The sequence below is a fragment of the Cyprinodon variegatus genome, unplaced genomic scaffold (genome assembly GCF_000732505.1).
Source record: "Cyprinodon variegatus isolate N-32 unplaced genomic scaffold, C_variegatus-1.0 Scaffold52, whole genome shotgun sequence".
Taxonomy (NCBI): domain Eukaryota; kingdom Metazoa; phylum Chordata; class Actinopteri; order Cyprinodontiformes; family Cyprinodontidae; genus Cyprinodon; species Cyprinodon variegatus.
The window spans coordinates 1,735,785-1,755,512 of NW_015150505.1; the positions used below are offsets into that span (position 1 = coordinate 1,735,785).

Below are 19,728 nucleotides of genomic sequence, written 5' to 3' on the forward strand. Positions count from 1 at the left end.
ACACAAACAGCTGGGGCTGGAGCCATGCATGCAGCTCCAAGCTGAGTGACAGAGCGGTCCTATTTTTTTGTTAAGCTTACATCCTGATTCGTTTTATTACAATACCTAAGGCTGAAAAAAATAAAATACAGTTCAGAAAAGGCACTGCGCCTTATTATGGCTTGAAAAGCTTCAGTTTTACTATATTTTCTATGCTATTATAGGTGTATACATTCTAAATTTTGTTATATACAGTGATTTAGAAAAAAAGTGGAAAATTTGCTTTATAAATGTTTTGTGGCCACCAAAATGCTTCAGTGATATTCTATGGGTCAAATAGTGAAGCAAAACACAGTAAAAGCTTTTGGCACAATTTGGAGAAGTTTGGAGATGCTGGTCTGAAAATTTCTGCATTTGTGGTTGACATGATGTAGAACAAATGTTATACAATGAAACCTGCCTTTTCTCAAGCATGTCTTTATCACTGCTGGTCAAAAAAGACCTATCGTTTCTGAGAATAAAAAACAACAACTTTGAGTCATGTTTGAACTGATGCTGCTTGGTCTGTGTTGTACTCACCCAATTTTAATTCATATATTCAGAAACTAGAGGGTGTTCGCTTTCAAATAATGTATTGCACATGTAATTTGGGCTTACAGTTCCTAAGTTATTTGCTTTTCCATTTGGGTGTGTAAAATAGGTGAGAATTTCCCAGAATGAGGTGGATGTTAAGAGGTTTTTCTTTTTTTTTCTCTACTGTTTCATTTAGTAAATAAAAAAAATGTTTTTTACCCCGTAGGTAAGCATATTCTTTGTCTCCCTGCACTCTGTTGTTCCTGTATTTATGCATCTGTTTTATTGTTCCTAACAGGTACCTCATTCCTCAGCCTCTCCTCAGATATTGAAGCAGCTTATAAAGAATACTTGCGGCACTATAATCATGTCTCATTAGTGGAGAACAGCTACAAACAGAAGGAGGCACTTTGGAATGACATCGTTACAATCATCAAGACCTCAGCGTGAGTTTCAAATATTTTATTTTGTCTACCACTGTGACACAATTACTGAAAAGAAAATAAGCTTGAAAGCTACCATGTGTTAGTTATTGTTTGCTTGTTTTAAAAGTTTAGATAAAGTTTTTTTTTTTTTTTTTTTTTTACCCACCCCAGACCTGAGGTCAATGCCACCTCTTTGAGTTTCTTCTTGGTGATGCCGGTGCAGCGGATTGCCCGCTATCCTCTCCTCCTGCAGACCATCCAGAAGCACACTGACCCCTCTCACCCAGCATACGGCCTCCTGGAGCAGACTGCTCACACTTCTGTCGCCTTAAATTGTCGTATTAACGAGTACAAACGCTTCAGAGAAGTCGGTGAGGCATTTCCCGTTCCGAGCAATGATCTTTAACTCCAGTCCTGAGCCGCTGGTCTACAAGTGTTTAGATGGGACAGAACAAGTATTATCTCAGTAGCAGAGCTCTGCATCCTAGTAACACACATAAGCTATTGGACCCTGCCGTAAAGAGCAAGGGACACATCTAATAGTTGCAGGACAGGAACCCTCAAGGACTGGAGCTTCTGATCAGTGGTCTAGAATGCAAAGTTATTCATTGCTTTTAAAATTCAGACATTTGGTCTCTTTACAACCAAAACCTCTGTTTATTTTACTGTTATTTTATGTGATTGACTGACACAAAGTAGCAAATATTATTTCTAAGTTGTATTTAGGTCTGGATTAAAACTGATCCGTTCTAACATATGAATGTGGTTCGATCTAAACCCCTGGTGTTTAGTGTCTGAACTAGCCGATGTCATGCTTGTTTTAGATGTTTCCCTGTTTCTTAATAGAATAGAATGAATCCTCAGTCCTCGGAAGAATATGTTAAGGTGAAGAGAAGGTAATTCAGCTATTTTAATTCCCTTTTTTCAGACATGTTAAATTTTCAGACTTGATCTGAATACCTCAAATTGTAGCTCCTAGCTCCTATTCCTTTACCTTTTATGGGGTAAACAGTAAGAACACTATCCAGGGTAGGAAAGGAGCTGTTGACTGCTGTGCTAAACCAGGACAGCCTTTAGCCTAAAACACATGAATGACGCTGGTAACAATTGGACTGCAGCTTTCAGGAAAATTACTCCAAAAAAAGAAATGTTACAGAAATGTTTGCAAAATGGCTCAAGCTCTCGTTATAAAACCCAAAACATATGGAGGAGAGGACATCTGAATATGTCACATAGAGTAAATGTGAAGAAATAATGCATTTGAAAAAGTAGAAAAAAGTCTCATGAGCTATTTTACTTACAAACTTTTACTTACTTTACTCCTTTTCTAACGTGTTGCAAGGGCACGCGTGATAATTTAACTTTTGTTTATGCACGTTAATTTGAAACAACATTAGCAATGTTAGCGGTTTGTCATGGTTAGTTATTAGTTGTTTCCCAGTTTCCGACCCAGAATCGGCAAAAGTTAAACAAGCAGCAACACTAGCAAACCCCCCGAAGGTAAGTCCCAGATTGGTGGAATCGTCTCATTTGGTGGAATAGAGACGGGGAAGGTTACAGCAAGGTGTTCCAATGTTAGCAGCCTTCCAGGAAGATGTAAATACAGGAGGAGGACACATTCACCTTCTTGAAGGTTTTTTATGATTTGAACAAAGAGCCTGCCTGGAGAAAACCCAAGTAATTTAATCAATCTAGACTTTCTGGCAATGTTTAACTGAAATGATTATAATTACTTCACTCTATAAGTATGAATTAATACAAAGCGGTGTGATTATTTGTACTTTTAGGGGGTCATAAATCAGTTCTTATTTTTTATTTTTGGGGACTACCCTGGTCTAGAACATAAAGTCCCAATAAAATGCATTAAATTGTGGTTGCAAAGGGAAAAAAGCAAATAAATAAAAGTGGTTTTGATGCTGCCATAATGTATAGTGAATTGGAGAAAACACCAAAGTGAATATAACAGTCCATTATCATGTTTAAATTTAATTTAAAAAAAGCAGCACTAATGATAAAGTTCCCTATGTCTAAAGTTGAAATCTTGTTTTTAATGTTTTGAAGCTGATAAATACAAGAAGACGGAAAACCTGACTATTATCGACAAGATCAACCGACTTAACACACACAGCATCGCAAAGAAGACAGCAAGGTTCAGTCAGCACATCAAACACGAGACTGGAATGGTGCCAAAGGTAGGAATCAACCCGGACCAGTAACAGCCCCACATTACGCATAGAGAGGGGCCAAACCCATAAGTAACACAAGAGCCTTCTTATCAGAACAAATGGCCTCTGAGCAGTAAAATCCTTCTATCAGTGCACACCTTATCTCTAGCTGCACCTCAGTAGTTAATGATCCACAAGATAAAGATAAAAACTGACCTGCTATTTAACAACCTGATTTACTGGATTGGATCTTTTTCTTTTCTTTGACATTTAGAAAGAAAGTTTAATTTATTTGTATAACACCTTCCAATGGTCAAAGGCCAAAAATGCTTTACAACAAATTCAGGCAGAAAAACCATAAAGGAAAATATATAAAAACAGTGCAAATGAGAGGGGAATAGCCTCCGCATTGTGAAGCTTCCAGCTCTGCAGGTATGGAGTGAATTCTGTTCCAAATTTGTTGCAAGCAAAAAAACACTTTTTGCACACTGTTAAATTTCAGTCAAAATTTCAGTTAAAACAAAAGTTTTGTGAGTAACTTTGCCATTTTCTAAGAATTGATCTCAACTTACATATTTTTTCATTTATTTTTCAGATTTTATTTCTTCACATTTTGTTTTCGCAAAAAGCCATTCACAGATTTTATGTTTTCAATTTTTTGCAGCATCAGTTTTTCTAACTGCGTATCACAGATCACATTATCTTAACTTCAAGCTCAAGACAAACATTTACCAAAAATTCTGATTACTAAACAAAAAGGGCACTTCACTTACATAAAAAAAAAAAGTCAGTAAAGGCCAGAACACAGCAAATCCGATTTTGCTTCCAATCTGACAGAAAATTGTGTTGGATAAGATTTTTAGGCAAGCAGGCTGCATAGGTCAGACTGAGATAGACTCCAGCTCTATTTGAGTCGGACTACGCAGCAATTTATTGGCAATTCCATGGGTCTGACAGGAATAGAGACGCAGTTACAAAGTAAAACACATCCGCTTGGGGGGGAAAATACTAAATAAAATCTGTTAATAGTACGGGGAAAGAGTCAGTTTTCCCACATCGCGTAAATAATAAGCGGGACAGACTCGTGCAAAACCAATGAATGAAACATTAAATAAGAATACTCATGATTGGAATGCATGAGGACAGAAAAAGATAAAGTAGTGATCCTCTTTGAGCCTTGCAAAAACAAGGGACAGAAACCACAGTTTATCAATCTACTGGGGAAAAAAAACTTCAGGAGGAGGAGGGAAAAAAAGGGTAAAACAGTGATCCTCTTTGAACCTCACAAAAAACAAAATAACTAGGCCTAGAGAGATCAGGTTAGCGCGGCATATCTCTCAATTCTATGAAAAAAAGAAAGGAAAAGTTGAATAAACTGCCCAGATCTTTCTCTGAGAATCACCTCTCTGCCTCAGGCAGCATATAAACCGTCCCAAAGTGTTTATTTCTGTGTTTTATGTTTTTAATATAGGCATATGAACATTCTCTATCTGTTCGGGTGAGATGCTGCACAGACTCGTTAAGTGGTGCTTTGCTTTTTAGAATACCGGTACGCCGGTGGTTTTTAAAATTTAAAAAATCCCTTTTCATAATCTGTCCAAGTCAAATGTGGGAAATTGATTTAATTTGTATATAGCACAGATACAGAAGTGAAAAAAACTCTGAGCAGATCTGCTTACCCTTCCTAGACGGAGCATCTCTATAGACAAATCCGATAGGAGTTTAAAAAGTTTAAAAATAGCACAGCCCAGCAGACATTTAAATAATTAGCTTCTAATGAAGAGAAAAATCCATGTATTGACTGGCACATATTTGTTTCTTTTGTATAATTGGCATCAACAGATTAATGCGTGCTTCTGCTAATTCATGGGTGTTTTTTTTATGAGCCCTGCCCAGAGATCAGTTGAAGTTCATGCATTTCCTTTATCTTCTATCCATTGCCAATGTTTTGTTTGATTGGTTAATATGCTTTTCTTTTTTGTTTTCATTGAGACTTGTGTCACATTTCTTACCATTGTTTCATTTAATAAGTATCGGCTTCAAATTCAGCCCATTTAAACTCGCCAGCACAGATCAGGGCCCAATTAGAAATGGGCATTGGCTTACAAAAAAAAAAAGTTTCTCTGATTTCAGTCAAAAGTATTCAACACAGAGCCACTGATTCTGAAACAGTTCACTGAGGAGGACATCTCTGGATATTCAGTTGATTTAAAAGAAAAGAGGAACCGAATATCAGCATATTTTTCTCTAAGTTGACTTCTAAGAATTAAATACCAGCATTGTAATTCTCCATAGGCCTGCATCAGAAATGTGAAAGCTTCTTCACACTTCAGTGAGCAGCTTTAAAGGGGAAGGGAAATCCCTGCCTGTTTGTTTCAGTTGATGTTTGCACAGACAAAATAACTGTGGAGACATTAGTTATCTACATCCAGTGGTTGGTAACTTATGTTGGGAAAGATCTTTACTCACCTGAGTTACAAAAGTGGCATGTTTACGCAGTCTTAATGACCTATTATAGGTTGTGTAACAGTAATACAACATCGTCTCTGATCTATAACTAAAGGTTCTCATGAAAACAAAAGGCCAAATCCTCAACCTTCCACTGCTAAGTTTTAAAGTAGGATCAGTTTTACTCCTTTTCCACGGTTCCCAGGGGGCTGGCTCCATGAAGAGGATTATATCTTCTTCATAGAGATTCAGGAGAGCACAGCTCTTCTCTCCATTTCTGTGGCACACCTTCCTCACACCAAATCTGAATATTTCATGCACTCAGAATAGTCTGTTTCACAAAATTAGCACACTTAACAGAAACAGTGTTTTGAAGGCATTCCTGCTGCATAATGATGCTAACCTAAGGTGTATTCTGTTTATTAGTGTTTTATTCTTTTTCTTTATTTATGCATATATATATATATATATATTTATTCTACCAAAGCAAAGTGATAATGTTACACAATAACACACGCACACATATTGAGTACTTTTTCTTATGCTCAGAGCATTGTCGCCTCCACCTGTTGCTATAGGAACTCCAGCAGATATGTGGGACCTCTTCACACTGCATCAATATGCAATCATCTTCTCTATTATTTTCTTCATTGCTTTCCACTTTAATTAACATCCATGCATTGAACCAAAAAAACATTGATTCATTACTGAGTATCTTTTCCACATTATTAGCAATATGCTTTTTATGCTTTCTAATGTAAATAAACATAAGGATGCTTAGTAGCTGTTCACAGTTCAAACTGCTGATTTTTGTCTTTACACCCTGGGTCATTTTATTTGTTTCCTCCATAAGAACAGAATAAGGCTGTCATTTTTGTGATGTGACTGTTTTCCTCTAGCTGGTGGATGAAGAGTTTGATGCCCTTGAAGGTTTCTTTAACATTCTGGAGGATGGGATCCTGGTTCTTCTGGAGAACGTGGAAACATACCTGCTCCACCTACAGGTATTTTTATTTTAAACCCCAACCTTACGTCACTCATAACAACATCGATAATAATGCATTCCTGCTATGGATCCTTGGTGCAATACACTATCTGTTATCTGTCAGGAATGTTGTTTTCCCTTCACTAAATATAGCTGCCAGATAGAAATTGAATTTAAAAACACGTCTCTTTTTTTAAGTCTCTCTGCAGGGACGATAAATTCTTAACACATAATCTTCTTATCTAATTCTGGACTGTTTTATTTCTTATTTCATACCTCTTAAAAATCAAAAACTACACAGGTTACTTTGCTTTTAAACATTGTTTTTCCAGGCATTTATTCTCAAACATAACTTAATATATTTCCATCCCTTCTATTTCTGTAATGTGATGGCAACAGATATAATTCTCATAGATGAATATGTTTCACTTAAAGGTGCCAGCTCGAACTGAACCAGCTGAATCACATACTGGAAATTTCCAGTCCTGTATGGTTGACTGGAAAACTAGAATATAATTTAATATTTCTTTGCTGCAGTTGAGTCATACTGGGTCAACCCAGGAGCTGATCTGAGCTCAAACACAGGACTCTTTGTGTTCATGTCTAAAATTATTCTCCAAGTACTTTTTCCCCCCAAAAATTCTTTTTCCTCTTTTAAGTCTTTTTTTTTCACAACATACCCCCACTATTTTAGCTATTCTGTTCTTGTCTTTATTTCTCTCTTGTGCATACATTTGACCAAAAATTGTACTTTTAGACTAAGCCATTTATTATCTTCCTATTTCTGTCACTGAGACTGTTGCTGTCTGTTGCTTCAGCAACCACACAAACATTCAGGGTTTTAAATAAACCAACAAATGTGTTAAACATCTGAAATAAACAGCAAGTGTTTACCTTTTAATGCTTGTTGGTCTGCAGAGGTTCCTGGAATGTAAGACAGAAGAGTTCGACTTTGACATGGATGGAGAAAAGACCCCTATTTGCTATAAGGAGATCAATACTGCGCTCAGACAGTGGATCCTTCCAATGTTTGTAAGTCATATCTGTTGATGTCCTTTAGGTAAATTAGCTGAACTAAGAAATAACATTAAAATATGAACCATTTCAAAATAGAACTTGTTTTGTGAAAACTGAATTAAATAAACAATCTTTTCTGAAAGTTTTAATTGTGTGATGTATAAAACAACATGTTTTCTAATGCCTTTCAGGAAAAAAGGATGAGGGTTCTGATCTACAAACCCCTCTGTGACCTCCGTGACCTCCTGGTCGGCCCCAAGAACCTGATTAGAAAGAGACTCCACAAGCTGCTGGACTACGAAGTGATCGAAGGCAAATCCAAACTGAGCTACGACGAACAGGCTGTGGCAAACGCATACAAGTAATGGAGAAAAATAACATGGGCTTAATAAAAAAGAAACACTCAAATTTAGAATAAAAATAAAATAAATTTTTTTTTCCAGAAATATGGCACCTAGATGCCTTTTTTCTACATTTTGGAAATAAAATTAGAATATATCAGATTTAGTCTAAAACATCTATGTCATTATTAGAATATTTCAAATACAAAATCCACCATTTTTTTTTCTGTTCCTTTTTAATGTTGCCTGATTGACATTGAATCAGAGCAAACCTTTACTGTTTCAGCTGATTTAGGATCAAATCAGTCTGTTTGATAAAATTATTATTTTTGCTGTCACATCTGGGTGTCCAACTATAAGCATTTCTGAGAAGTTTCCTGGATTTCCCACAAATGTTCTACTGAACTGAGATTAGATCTTTGAGTTGGTCACTTTAAGATGTTAATTCAGTTGTTTTTCAGCCATTCTTGTTGATAATTTGATGGCCTGTTGAAGATCATCATCCATTTGTGTCTTAAGCTTTAACTCCCTGGGCCGATGGTTTGGGTTGCAGCTTTAATATTTCCACATAATGTTCTTTGCTCATGAAGTCATCTATTTTGTGAAGTGCACCAGCCCCTCCTGCAGCAGCACTCCAATACTACACGATACACCCACCCTGGTACTTAACAGGTGGGATAATGCTCACAGGGTCACAAGTTCCCCCTCCATTCTTCTAAATGCAGCGGTGGTCATTATTCTCCAACACCTCACTCTATACCAGACCACTGGACATTTCATTGTATCAAACTGAAATCTGGGATTTTGTGCTGCTTTTGGAGGAATAGCTTCTTCCTCACTGAGTAGACTTTTTTTTACACCATCTTGTCTCTATCATCTGTTTTTATTTATATTTTAAGTTACATAATGTAATCATACCTCTGATGTGCTGTCAGCTAATATTAAAGTTTTGTTTTTGCTATTTTCGAGTTTTCAATGCAAATTTCCTTCTTCCCTTCCAGGACAATTAACACGCTGCTCCTCAATGAGCTTCCTCGCTTTAATGGCCTAGCTCTGCAGATGATCTGGCGAATGTTGGGAACGTTCAGCTGCTTGCATCGAGATCTGGCTGCAGACATGGAGCAGGTCTTTCAAAGCTTTGCTCAACAGGTACAGGCTTCCATATCTATCTTAAAAGATAAAACACTCAATTAAACAAATGTATAAAACTTTAAGTAACGCTACATGTAATGATGGGCTCTGCATCTTTTCCCTTGCAGCTCCCTCACAGCTCTCTGCACCCTAAGGAATTCCAGGAGTGGGTGGAATCTGCAGTGCTGGAAGGAGCGAGGCAGTTGGAGACTTTATGCCAAAGTGTGGAGGAAGCTCTCAATGCTCCAGCTGCCCAGGTTGAGTTGGAATGGAACAATAGTGTTTTAGTCACTGGTTTTCTGACTGAAAGCAATGGATTTATTTAAAGTGTGTGCATGTTAGTGTGTGCACTGTAAGTGCATGAATCTCTCTTCCACGGCCATTGTCCTCAATAGTACGATGTAATAAATGTTCATCAACTGGCCACACACAAAGTTGGTTCAGATGAAGGGAGGAGGCAGAGGGAGCGGAGTGTCCTGTCAACATAATATCCAGGAGGAGGTGGATAGATGCAGTCGCTGAAATATGCACAGGGGAGCCAGGATTCAGATGTTTCCTGCTGACATCCCATTGACATCCAGTCCTCATGGGCATGAAGGACACATTCATTTAAGGAGGCTTTTACTATTTTATTTCAACTAAAATTCTTCCTATAATGAATAGAATAGAACAGAGGTCATGAATTAGCGGACCACGGTCTGGATCTGGACCCCCCTGCTGGCTAATCCAGACCCAACATGATTTAAAGGGGTCATAGAATGACTATATAGGGTAATTTGTGATGGTCTTTAAGGTCTGTGAATAGGGTGTGTAACATTGGTTGGGCTGAAAATGGCTTATTGGCTGTTCTATGAGCCCTAATGCAAACCTGGTTATAAGCCTCAGAATGAAACGACAGGTTTTCTTCCTTTTATGGAATGATCACGAATATTTAGATGAGCTGTGTGCTGATTGGTTTGCTTAAAAGAGCAAAGCTGCTGAGCAAAGACGCATCATAGCAACAAGCATTCACCATAGATATGCTAACATTGCTATTAACAGCTTAGCGACAGAATCATACTTACAGCTTGCGGTTGTGATGGCCTTAAGGTCAGAACAGCCCCTCGTTTCAGTGAAAGAAGTTTAGCAAATGCTGCTTTGAACTGTCAAAGATTTTGAAAGCTGTCTTCGGTAAAATGCTTAGAGCAAATGAACAGCTCAGCATCAAACTGCAGGGATCTTATGATAGACAAAAATAATCCTTGACCATCGAGTCTTCGGATTCTTGGGAAGACTGTGAAAATGTCCCCTTTTCTCCTGGAACGCTGCATTTACGCCTGTGGTTCTGGCTCATTTTCAATAGAGAAACTGCCTGCTTTGTAATTCTTGTAGAAGTAAACCCAACTGTAGGCTAAACAGCTAAACTGGTGTCTTACATCTATCTCTATTCATGTTCTGGTGCCAGCGAACCAGTGGGCTGGTCTGGATGTCAGTTTCAACCAAATAGGGCAAAAACCCCGAATTGACGGCAATTCGGTGCTTCGTTTGGATTCGCCCGTTTTATGGTGGAAGTTTAGAATTGTAAGATTTGCAGAGAAAGGAGGTGTCGATGGGGTTTGAACTTCTCTGTACATCCATTTCACCCACTGAACTATCGTTATTCATCTATGACAATGGAAACTTTTTCATTCTATGACCCCTTTAAAACATGAATAAATTACAGCATGTTTTTTGTTTTTTTATTATAAAATTCAGTGTATAACATGGATGCATAAAAACCAAATTTTATTTCAGTGTTAAATTCTGTTTAAAGTAACAGGTTATAATTAAAAATGTCTCCGGACCTTTACTGGTTGATGATTTTCCTTTTTCAGACCCCACTAATTTTTAATTTGTTACCCCTGGAATAGAATATTGAAATGTATGAGCAGAAAAATGTAAGGGAAACATTCAAAGATATATATATAAAAAAAAAAACAATAATGAGAATAATGGACATAAAGGGCAAATTTAGAAGATTCAAAGTTTTCTATGTAATAATTGAACAAGCTTTCTCAAATGCATAAAGATCAATAAACTAGAAATAAGTTATTTTTTTTATATTCACCTAAGTTTTCTACCAAGTGAGGCTCTGACCAACATTTAGAACAATCAGAAAGTCAAAGAAACTTCGGTGAAGGTTTAAGAATGGATCTCGTAGATTTACATTTTCTCAAAATCTTTCAGTGCCTCTCAAAAACTGCAGGATCCAAGATGAACAAGTCAAACTATTGCAAATATTGGATTTTGCCCAAACTGTCCCCTTTTAATGCAAGGACTTTGGATGATCAGGAAATTTTTAGAGGCAGGTGGTAGAGACCTGTATTTTAAAATAATTCAAAACACTTTGATTTGATCCAGGATGTGAATCTGGATCTCTAAAAAATGTGAATATTTAATTTGAAAAACATAAAAAATCTTATTTATTTATTGAATGTAAAAGAAAAATCTTACCACAAGCATGAAATCAAACCATTACTGTACCCCTGAAAGCAAAACACACCAAGGTTCCACCTTCAATTTAATAGAGACTCAAGTTTGCAGAAACAATAAGGTTAGCATTTGTTAAAAAATTACGCGCTTATATGATCTTCCCAAGCATGAAAACCTTTTTAGAAGAAAATATAAAACCTGAAAGAAATGGCATGAGTATATGTAAACTTCTAACCGCAGATGTACTTCCTTTTGTGCCATAGCTGGAATCAGTCATTCCCTTTCTACTGGAACATCTCATTATAAACTCAGGAGTAAGAATAGCTGCTACATTCTTTTTAACTGGCACCAAAAGAAGCTCACAGACTAAAAAGCACAACTCCCTGATGTAGACGGTAATTACACACTTTATTTAAAGTGACAAGCCAAAACAAAAGGTCTTGCTTTATTAAGGCACAGCTGCCTGTATTTCCTGTTGTACGAGTTGATCATCATAATCATTTAAACTTGTCAAACAACGTGCATAAAAATAACTGGAAAGACTGTGGAATGCTCGCTCACGTCATGTTTGGCTAGAACTTTAAAAGTTCACCTTTAGAAAACTATTTGCGCTGTCCAACACGCTCTGCCTGAAGATACGTCAAGTCACAGGGCATGAAAACAATCATCTTTGAAACGTTAGGTCATTCAGGTGTGAATGTGACTCACTGCTGAGGATTTAAGGAAAATGTACAAAGTGACGTAATTTCTAGGTTAGATCTTGCTAGTTTCATCTACTTTCTGCCTTTCTTTTGTTTCAGCCTCTGAGCCCATCCTCTCAGCGCCGTCTGAAGCAGCTGACAGATAAACACGGCTCTGGTAAGATCTTCCAGGTGACAAGCACGGTGGTGGCCACCCGGGACTTCGACCTGAACCTGACTAAGGGAGAGTTGGTGGCCCTCATCAGCGAGACCGACACCCGCGGAGACAAACGGAGGTGGCTGGTTGATGCAGGAGGTGAAAACCAGTTCCTGTTGTGAAATGTTCTGGACAGAGTTAGCAAATGTTTTCTGGATTTGTTTACCTTTCAGTGTTAAATCTCGGCTTGATCGGACTTTTTCATAAGTAAAATTATATTAGTGATTAATGTTAATCTGAGCCTATATATCAAGAGCTCATTGAGTGGATCATAAATCTCTTTCTGCTGTTATTAATTTTCAAAGGGATGCATGGAAAAAAAATTGTTCTCAGGTTGCAGCTTTTCTCAAAGATACCATTATGCTGCCATCTACTGGTTAATTTCACTTATAACAATAAGGTTGGCTTTTAAGATTTGAATATGCAAATTAGCAGGTGAAAATCTGTGTTTGAAAAATAACCACTAAACAGGTTAGTTATAGACGTAGATTATTAGATAGAGATGTAAACAGACCTATAGAGAAAACGCTTTGACATTCTTACAGAAACTCATTTCCTGTGTGTTATTGTTTCAAAACTGAACTTGTGAGCTTGGTTTCTACAGGATCCTTTGATTCATAAGTCCAAACCTTAAGCCATCCATCCTCATTCTATTAAAAACCATAAATAAGAAACAGGCAAAGATAAAAAAGGGACTTTTCTGTGTGTTCCAACCTCCATAGTTGCAAGATAGTTACGGTTCAAATATATACAAATTCTCTGGTTAAATATTCAGTTTTACCTTTGTACAGAAAGCAGGTGTCGGCATATGCTCCAAATGATTAAAGAATAGCATCCAATAAAAAGGATTTTATAATTTTACAAGCTTTTTCTTTGGACATTTTAGGGGAAATCTTGTCCTAAAATTAATTTAGCTCGTAAAGATCATTTTTATTAGAGAATAAAATACTGCATTTGCTTGATTTCAGGATGTCAGCCATTATAATCATAAATAAAAACAGACATATAGGTTAACGATGAAATTTTATTTTGTTTCAAGATGATTATTTCTTACGATTCTAATAAAGTAAAACAATATATAAGTTTCTTTATAGAAACAATTACATAACGATTGAAAACTGGGAAAACTCATTCTATGTAATAATTTGTTGTGTAAATTGATGTGTTAAGTGTCAAGTTGTGTGTGTGTGTGCAGGAAAAAAAGGCTATGTTGCGTCCTCAAAGCTCGCTCGCTATCACCAAGCAGTGGAGGACCCGCCCCCCTCTCCATTTCTTCCTATGCCAGCGGATATGAGCGGATTAAGGAGACATTCCTGCACCCCAGACCCCCAACTCATCCAGGTGACAAGTCGACCTTTATTCCAGGTAATTCATTACTTCACGTATTTTTTCTGTTTCCACATATTAACCTTTTGTATTTCTTTTTCCCCGTTTCCCATTACCTTTTGTTTAGATAAAGGGGTTTTATTATCTTTTTCGAAAGCATATTTCAGGATATTTACAAATGAAAGCATCTGGTTGTGTTCAGGTGGACATACTTCAGCTGGATATAAGCAAATGTAAAAGAACTGTAATGGGTTTAAAAGATTCTAGTGCTGAGAGTCGTGCAAGTCCTGCCTCCCGCGCTGTGATTGGTTCATTCACTAGACTGAATCATACAAAGCATAATGCTGCCAGGATTAACCAAAGAAAAGGTTTTGTGAATGGAAATTAAAAAAAAGCAATACAGAAATCAAAGTTTCAAATATTTCTTACCCAAAAAAAGCTTTTGTGATGAACGTTGCTGATCTCTCAAATTTGACTTTTCCAAATTACTGACTGACTTAATTGTTTCAATTTTGTTTTTCTTATTTTTTTAAACTGCCTTTCTGAATGTGGTTTTTCAAATTTATCCTGTTTAGATTAGGTTTTTCAAATTGAATTATTTTTAAATAGTTTTTTACAGATCCCATTCTCTTCATTTCTGGGAGCAGGTTTATTTTCTATTGCTTGTTAGAAACAGCATTTTCACTGGCCAATGTGCTGTCATAGAAAGTTAATAGTGGGCTTGAACTGAAGACTGTGATTTGTAAAACACAATTTGAAACGATGAAATTTGTAAACCTCAGTCTGAAAAATAGAAATTTGAAATTAAGTTAAAAATAAAGAAAAAAGTAGAAAAAAAATGACATTTGAAAATACTGCAAAGTTTCTCTCAAAACCTTTATTTAATCAAGTAAAAAAAAAAAAAAAACAATTTCAGGGTTTTATTGTTTTTCTCAAATTTCCATTTTTAAATCATTACTTGTTTTTTAACGATAATGGGGAAAAAAATTCCTACCATAGAGCTCAAACTGCCCAGCCCTACGGTTGTAAGTTGAACCCCAACCTAATGAGCCACCATTGTCCAAATTCATAAAACTGACTTAATTAAAGACATCAGATTTTAAAAATTAGTCAGTTTTTGTATGATGTATATATTTTTGATGAACTTTAGGAATACTTGTTTTAAATACTAATAAAAGAACAAAATTAAAAAAGAACAAACAGCTTTAATTTCTTAGTTAATATTCCCTAAACCGTCTAACCGTATAACTTGTACCATCGTCTAATCAGTCACATTACTTTTCTGTTTTTTATGTTTTTTTGTTGTTTTCTTTTTCCAATAGGGAGATCTTTTTAGAGTCAAAACAATTATTTTCCTGTTATAATAAACTACAACAGAGTAGGTATGATGTCCTGCTGTTACACAGCCTCATTCCAAATGATACAGGAATGCAGAAGCTTTTGTAGAAAAGCATTTCTGTAAATTCCCTTATTGTGTCTGAAAAGTGATTTACTAGATTACATTCAGTATATTCTGTGAGAAAAAGAGTTTAATTATGTATGTTGGTTCTTTAAAGATTTTATTCACCCAACATAAATTAAAACATGCTCTTTAACTGATTGCTTTTCATATTTTATTGCTTCAACTGTAAATGGTTCAGCTTAACGATGCAACTCATACATTGTTGTTTATGTTAAGCTAAAGAACAGCAGGTTTGGCTTAGACAGAAATACACACATTTATGTTTGACAGATAATAGCTCAATGTTTATTGTTTTTGGTTTTTTTTGTTTTTTTATACAGATATTTGACTGAAATCTACTATTATCTTAAAGCAACCAGGAAGGAAACAGCTGGACTGAGTTTGTTATATTCGATAATTGCCAAACAAGGAAAGTCTTGGACATTTATGGCCTAGACCTCCTGTTAGCGTGAAATTAAAAAACAACAACATAGAGTTTTCTCAATGAAACAGTCCTCTTTTGACAGTTTTTTACAATGAAATCATCAGTTTTCTATGTAACTGACTGCTCTTTGTTACTGTAGTTATAAATTATGTTATCAGTGTTGGTAATTTGCTTCTAGTTACTTTCCAAAAGAGAGGGCTGCTAAGGTAGAGCTGAACAGATATTATGTCATAGGGAGGGGTGTGTGTCTGAAAGGAAGCGTCCATAAATTAGCTGTTTAACCTTGTATGTCAGTTGCCAGTTAATTTATGCGCCATAGAGCTGCAGGCAGAGATAATGCACCTTTCTTCTCATGTGTGCGCTGCATGTTGTTTGACTGATTTATGTTTGAGACGACATGATTGAGGGTCAGGATACTAGATTTGATTAGCATGGTTTATGGGAGTGTGAACATCAGCGACTCAAGTTAGTGTGTGTTTGCGTGAATGCAGGAGGTTATGCATATCTGGCAAAGATACTTTACTGTGTGCTGTTGATCCAGTGAAAGTTGCTGATGTTTATTTTTCCTTCCTGCGTTTTCCATCGCCAAAGAAAAATCTTTAACTGCTCTGACCATGTTAGACAATCACAGTTTTATGCCTCCAAACATCAGGGGTCAGCATCCCATTATAATATTATGACTTTTGAAAACTGAGGCAACAGGTTAGCTACTAGAAGACAGCAGCAACAATATGAATTCAATTCAATTTAATTCATTTATAAAGCGCCAATTCACAACACATGTCATGTCAAGGCAATTTACAATTCAACCAGATCATACAGTCAAATTGATTCAAAGTTTTCTATCTAAGGAAAACCAGTTGATTGCATCGACTCATTGACTCAAAGGCAACCCCTCACACTAAGCATGCTTGTAGCGACAGTGGAGAGGAAAAACGTGAAGAAACCTCCAGCAGAACAAGGCTCAATGTGAGCGGCCATCTGCCGAGGCCGACTGGGGTTCAAGGGGACAGAAGCAGACATAGAAAAATAAGGAAATCCCTATGTCAAAGAATGAAGAGAGCAAATTCGATCAGTCACATTCAGAGAAACAGGACTACTCTAATGTTCACTGCAGCTTTATACCCTGCCTGTTATTAGACAGCTTAATGCAGCTCCTGGTTTTTGCTGCGAAAAGTATACAACTGTTACTTTTTCAGGTTGAAATTTTCTTTTTAGCAAACTATATGACTTTAATGTAGCTCAACAACAACTCCTTAGAAGGGAGTAAAATGTATCTCTGCAAACATTTAAATTCCTGGTTTGGTGTTTAGAGTTTGTGAAAATTTAACCCTTAGTTACAGATGCCGTGGTGGAAGCTGTTCTTCACACATATGCATCAGCAGATCTTCAAACAGAAATTTTTTTTTCAAGAATCTTTTCAGACTTGTGTTAACGTGTCATGCATGCAGCCCTTTTAAAGATAAGAAACTGAAGGCCCTTTTTCTTCTATCATACCTCAATTTTTCATTTGCGCAAATACATTCTATTATTAGACAAGTGTAAAGTTTGTAAAGCAGATGATAGAAACACTTTTTATCTAAAACACCTGACCATAACGCCTGATCACCCTTTTTGAAGATGCCTACCCTTTTTTTTTATTCAGTTTCATTAACCAAACCAAGTAATGTAAGTAAAAGCTGTATGATGATGAGGTAAGCTAAGAGATCTCAGAAGCATGCTGTGATCTGGATGAGATTCAAGAGCACGCCACAATCAACTCATTTTTGATTTGATAAATTTGGCCTAAAAAAAAATTAAAAGGACAAGATAACAATCTTTCTATCTTATGAACATAGATTTATAACATGTCAGATTTGTTACCAAATGACTTCTGTCAAGCAATGATGTGTTACTCATCTCACCATTTTCTCCCAGAAATAACAGGAATTCAGCACTACGACCTTCTTTACTTTTTAACCAAATCTCAGTCTCTCTCCTTCACATGCATCTCTCCTCAGTCCACAGAGACGGTCCCTTTACTTCGTTTCCCTCCTGCCTTTCGCTGTCTTGTAAAAAATCTAATTAAATGCTAATTGGTGTGGACTGTCAGGGCAGGACTGATGTAGTAGCCGAGAGGTGAGCTGCAGGGAAGGGTTTGTTAATGACATGGATCGGCTACCTAAACTCTGCTGTTAGTGCTGGTAGGGCGCTCTGTCATACCAACGCGAGGCTCATTAGGAAGTCCTCAGCCTGTGGATGTGAGAGCGTGGGGCGATGAGCTGGGATTTGTCCAGACATAACTGGTGGGCTTAACCTTTCCAAAGAATTATCACAATGACAAATCGAAGAGATTGTGCCATTTTTCTCCTGCTTACTGACTTTTTTCCCTCAGCTGCATGAAAATGTGTTAGAATTTACAAAAATGGCAAAAATATATGATAACAGAAGTGTTAAAAGAAAAATTGTGTTAGTAAATGGTTTGTTTATTCTCTACCATTGTAAGGTTGTTCTTGTGGTGGGGTGGACAGAGTGACACAGCTTGGTTATAAATTAGGAACGTCACAGGTTACTAATTTTTAAACACTAAATTATTTAAAAAGCAAGGCATGAAAAATAAGAAAAAATCTGCAGAACTTCTGTCAAAAGGTTGATCATCTTTTTTTCGTCTGTTTGGAGAATATCCTGCTTCAATTACCAGGTTTTTACTTGTTGCCCCAGTAATTGTCAGTAAGGCCATTGTAACAGCAGGAGCTTTTTAATGATGGGCTCTTACATCCAAATCACACAAAGGAACCATTATAAGACACGAGAGCATTCACTGCAGGGCTTTAAGTAAGAGTCTAACACAGGTAGACAAAAATTGTTCTGTAGGTTTATCTGTTTAATAATGAAATAAGAAATAAATCCAGAAATGAGCGTCCAGGTTGGATGTCAGGGTTGTGTTTGCTCTCGCAGCAGTGTATCGCAGGTATGACACAGATATTTTAGATTTATGCCCAATTTTGAAGCGTGGTTTGCACTATGTTACTCCACGCCGCCACAACGCAAGAGGGACAATCACGAATAAGCTGTGGGTCTAGATACGGCCGAAGCGGTGAGGAAGTGGAAAAATGCAAGGGGCAAGTTTGGGCGACAACAGAGGGACATGAGGGCAAAAAAGAGCGGGAATACAGGTGGAAAAAAGGGTCCCAGCGTTCTTGTGCATCTCACTCTTCACAAGTCGTTTTCCACAATGATGCATAGTGTAGAGCGGATGTAGATTTGACCAATCAGAGGCCTCCTGTCTGCGACACTGTCTGTGGTCACCTACAATTTTGAAGAGGTGCCCCAGATTGTCTGCAGAAGGGACGGGGGTATATCTGCGTTCACTGCGACACACAAGCTGATGACCTGGTTTCTGAGCATAAACCAGATGTGAAATTGATCATTTCCCCATCTCCTCCCTAAGGTGATTGCTGCCTACGACTTCACAGCCAGAGGAAACCATGAAGTATCTGTCCATGCCGGTGAGCCCGTCCGCGTCCTGGAGCCCCACGATAAACGAGGGAACCCTGAGTGGAGCCTGGTGGAGGCCAGGGGTCAGAGAGGCTATGTGCCCTCCAACTACCTCACCAGGACACCAGTGATCTCTTCACTAGGAAGGCAGTAAAACACTAGCATGTTATATACAGTCTACTATATTTGGCTTTGAACCTGCAGCTGCTTCTAAAACATGTAAAATACATGCTTTATATGTCAGAAGAAATTTTAAACTACAGTAAAAAAACTACAGTAAAAAAAAAAAACAAACAAAAAAAAAACAGTTAAACTAGGTTAATGGATAGACCAATAAGGTTTAGCTCCATAAAGATAAACTCGATAGTTTATCTAAGAGGTTTTTAAAGATCAGCAGAAAAACAGATTTCAAAACCTTTACGTTCAAAATTATTTAAGTCTGTTTGGGGTTTTTCTTTTTCTTTTTTTTTTTTTTATTCGGCGTAGAAATGTAGGTTTTTTTTGTGTGTTTTTCTATAACAAAAAATCAGACGTCCTGCTGCCTGTTTAACACATTTAACAGCTTATTACTGCAGAATAGAAATAGTTCAGTTTTAATCCTTAAAATTTTTTTTATTTATTGTTTTT

At 36.9% G+C, this 19,728-nt stretch overlaps 1 protein-coding gene across 3 annotated transcripts in view; it reads left to right on the top strand.

The window, feature by feature from the left end:
• Nucleotides 1-19,363, top strand: part of arhgef37 (Rho guanine nucleotide exchange factor 37) — a 43,592-nt gene extending 24,229 nt beyond the window's left edge. For all 3 annotated transcript variants that reach the window (XM_015371088.1, XM_015371089.1, XM_015371087.1), the window contains 11 exons: nt 851-998; nt 1,149-1,348; nt 3,039-3,169; nt 6,490-6,594; nt 7,494-7,607; nt 7,784-7,953; nt 8,935-9,082; nt 9,193-9,321; nt 12,316-12,511; nt 13,608-13,777; nt 19,055-19,363. In XM_015371088.1, coding sequence (XP_015226574.1) covers nt 851-998; nt 1,149-1,348; nt 3,039-3,169; nt 6,490-6,594; nt 7,494-7,607; nt 7,784-7,953; nt 8,935-9,082; nt 9,193-9,321; nt 12,316-12,511; nt 13,608-13,777; nt 19,055-19,255 — 1,712 coding nt within the window. In that variant the 3' untranslated portion in view covers nt 19,256-19,363. The remainder of the gene's footprint in view (nt 1-850; nt 999-1,148; nt 1,349-3,038; nt 3,170-6,489; nt 6,595-7,493; nt 7,608-7,783; nt 7,954-8,934; nt 9,083-9,192; nt 9,322-12,315; nt 12,512-13,607; nt 13,778-19,054) is intronic.
• Nucleotides 19,364-19,728: the final 365 nt, after the last annotated feature.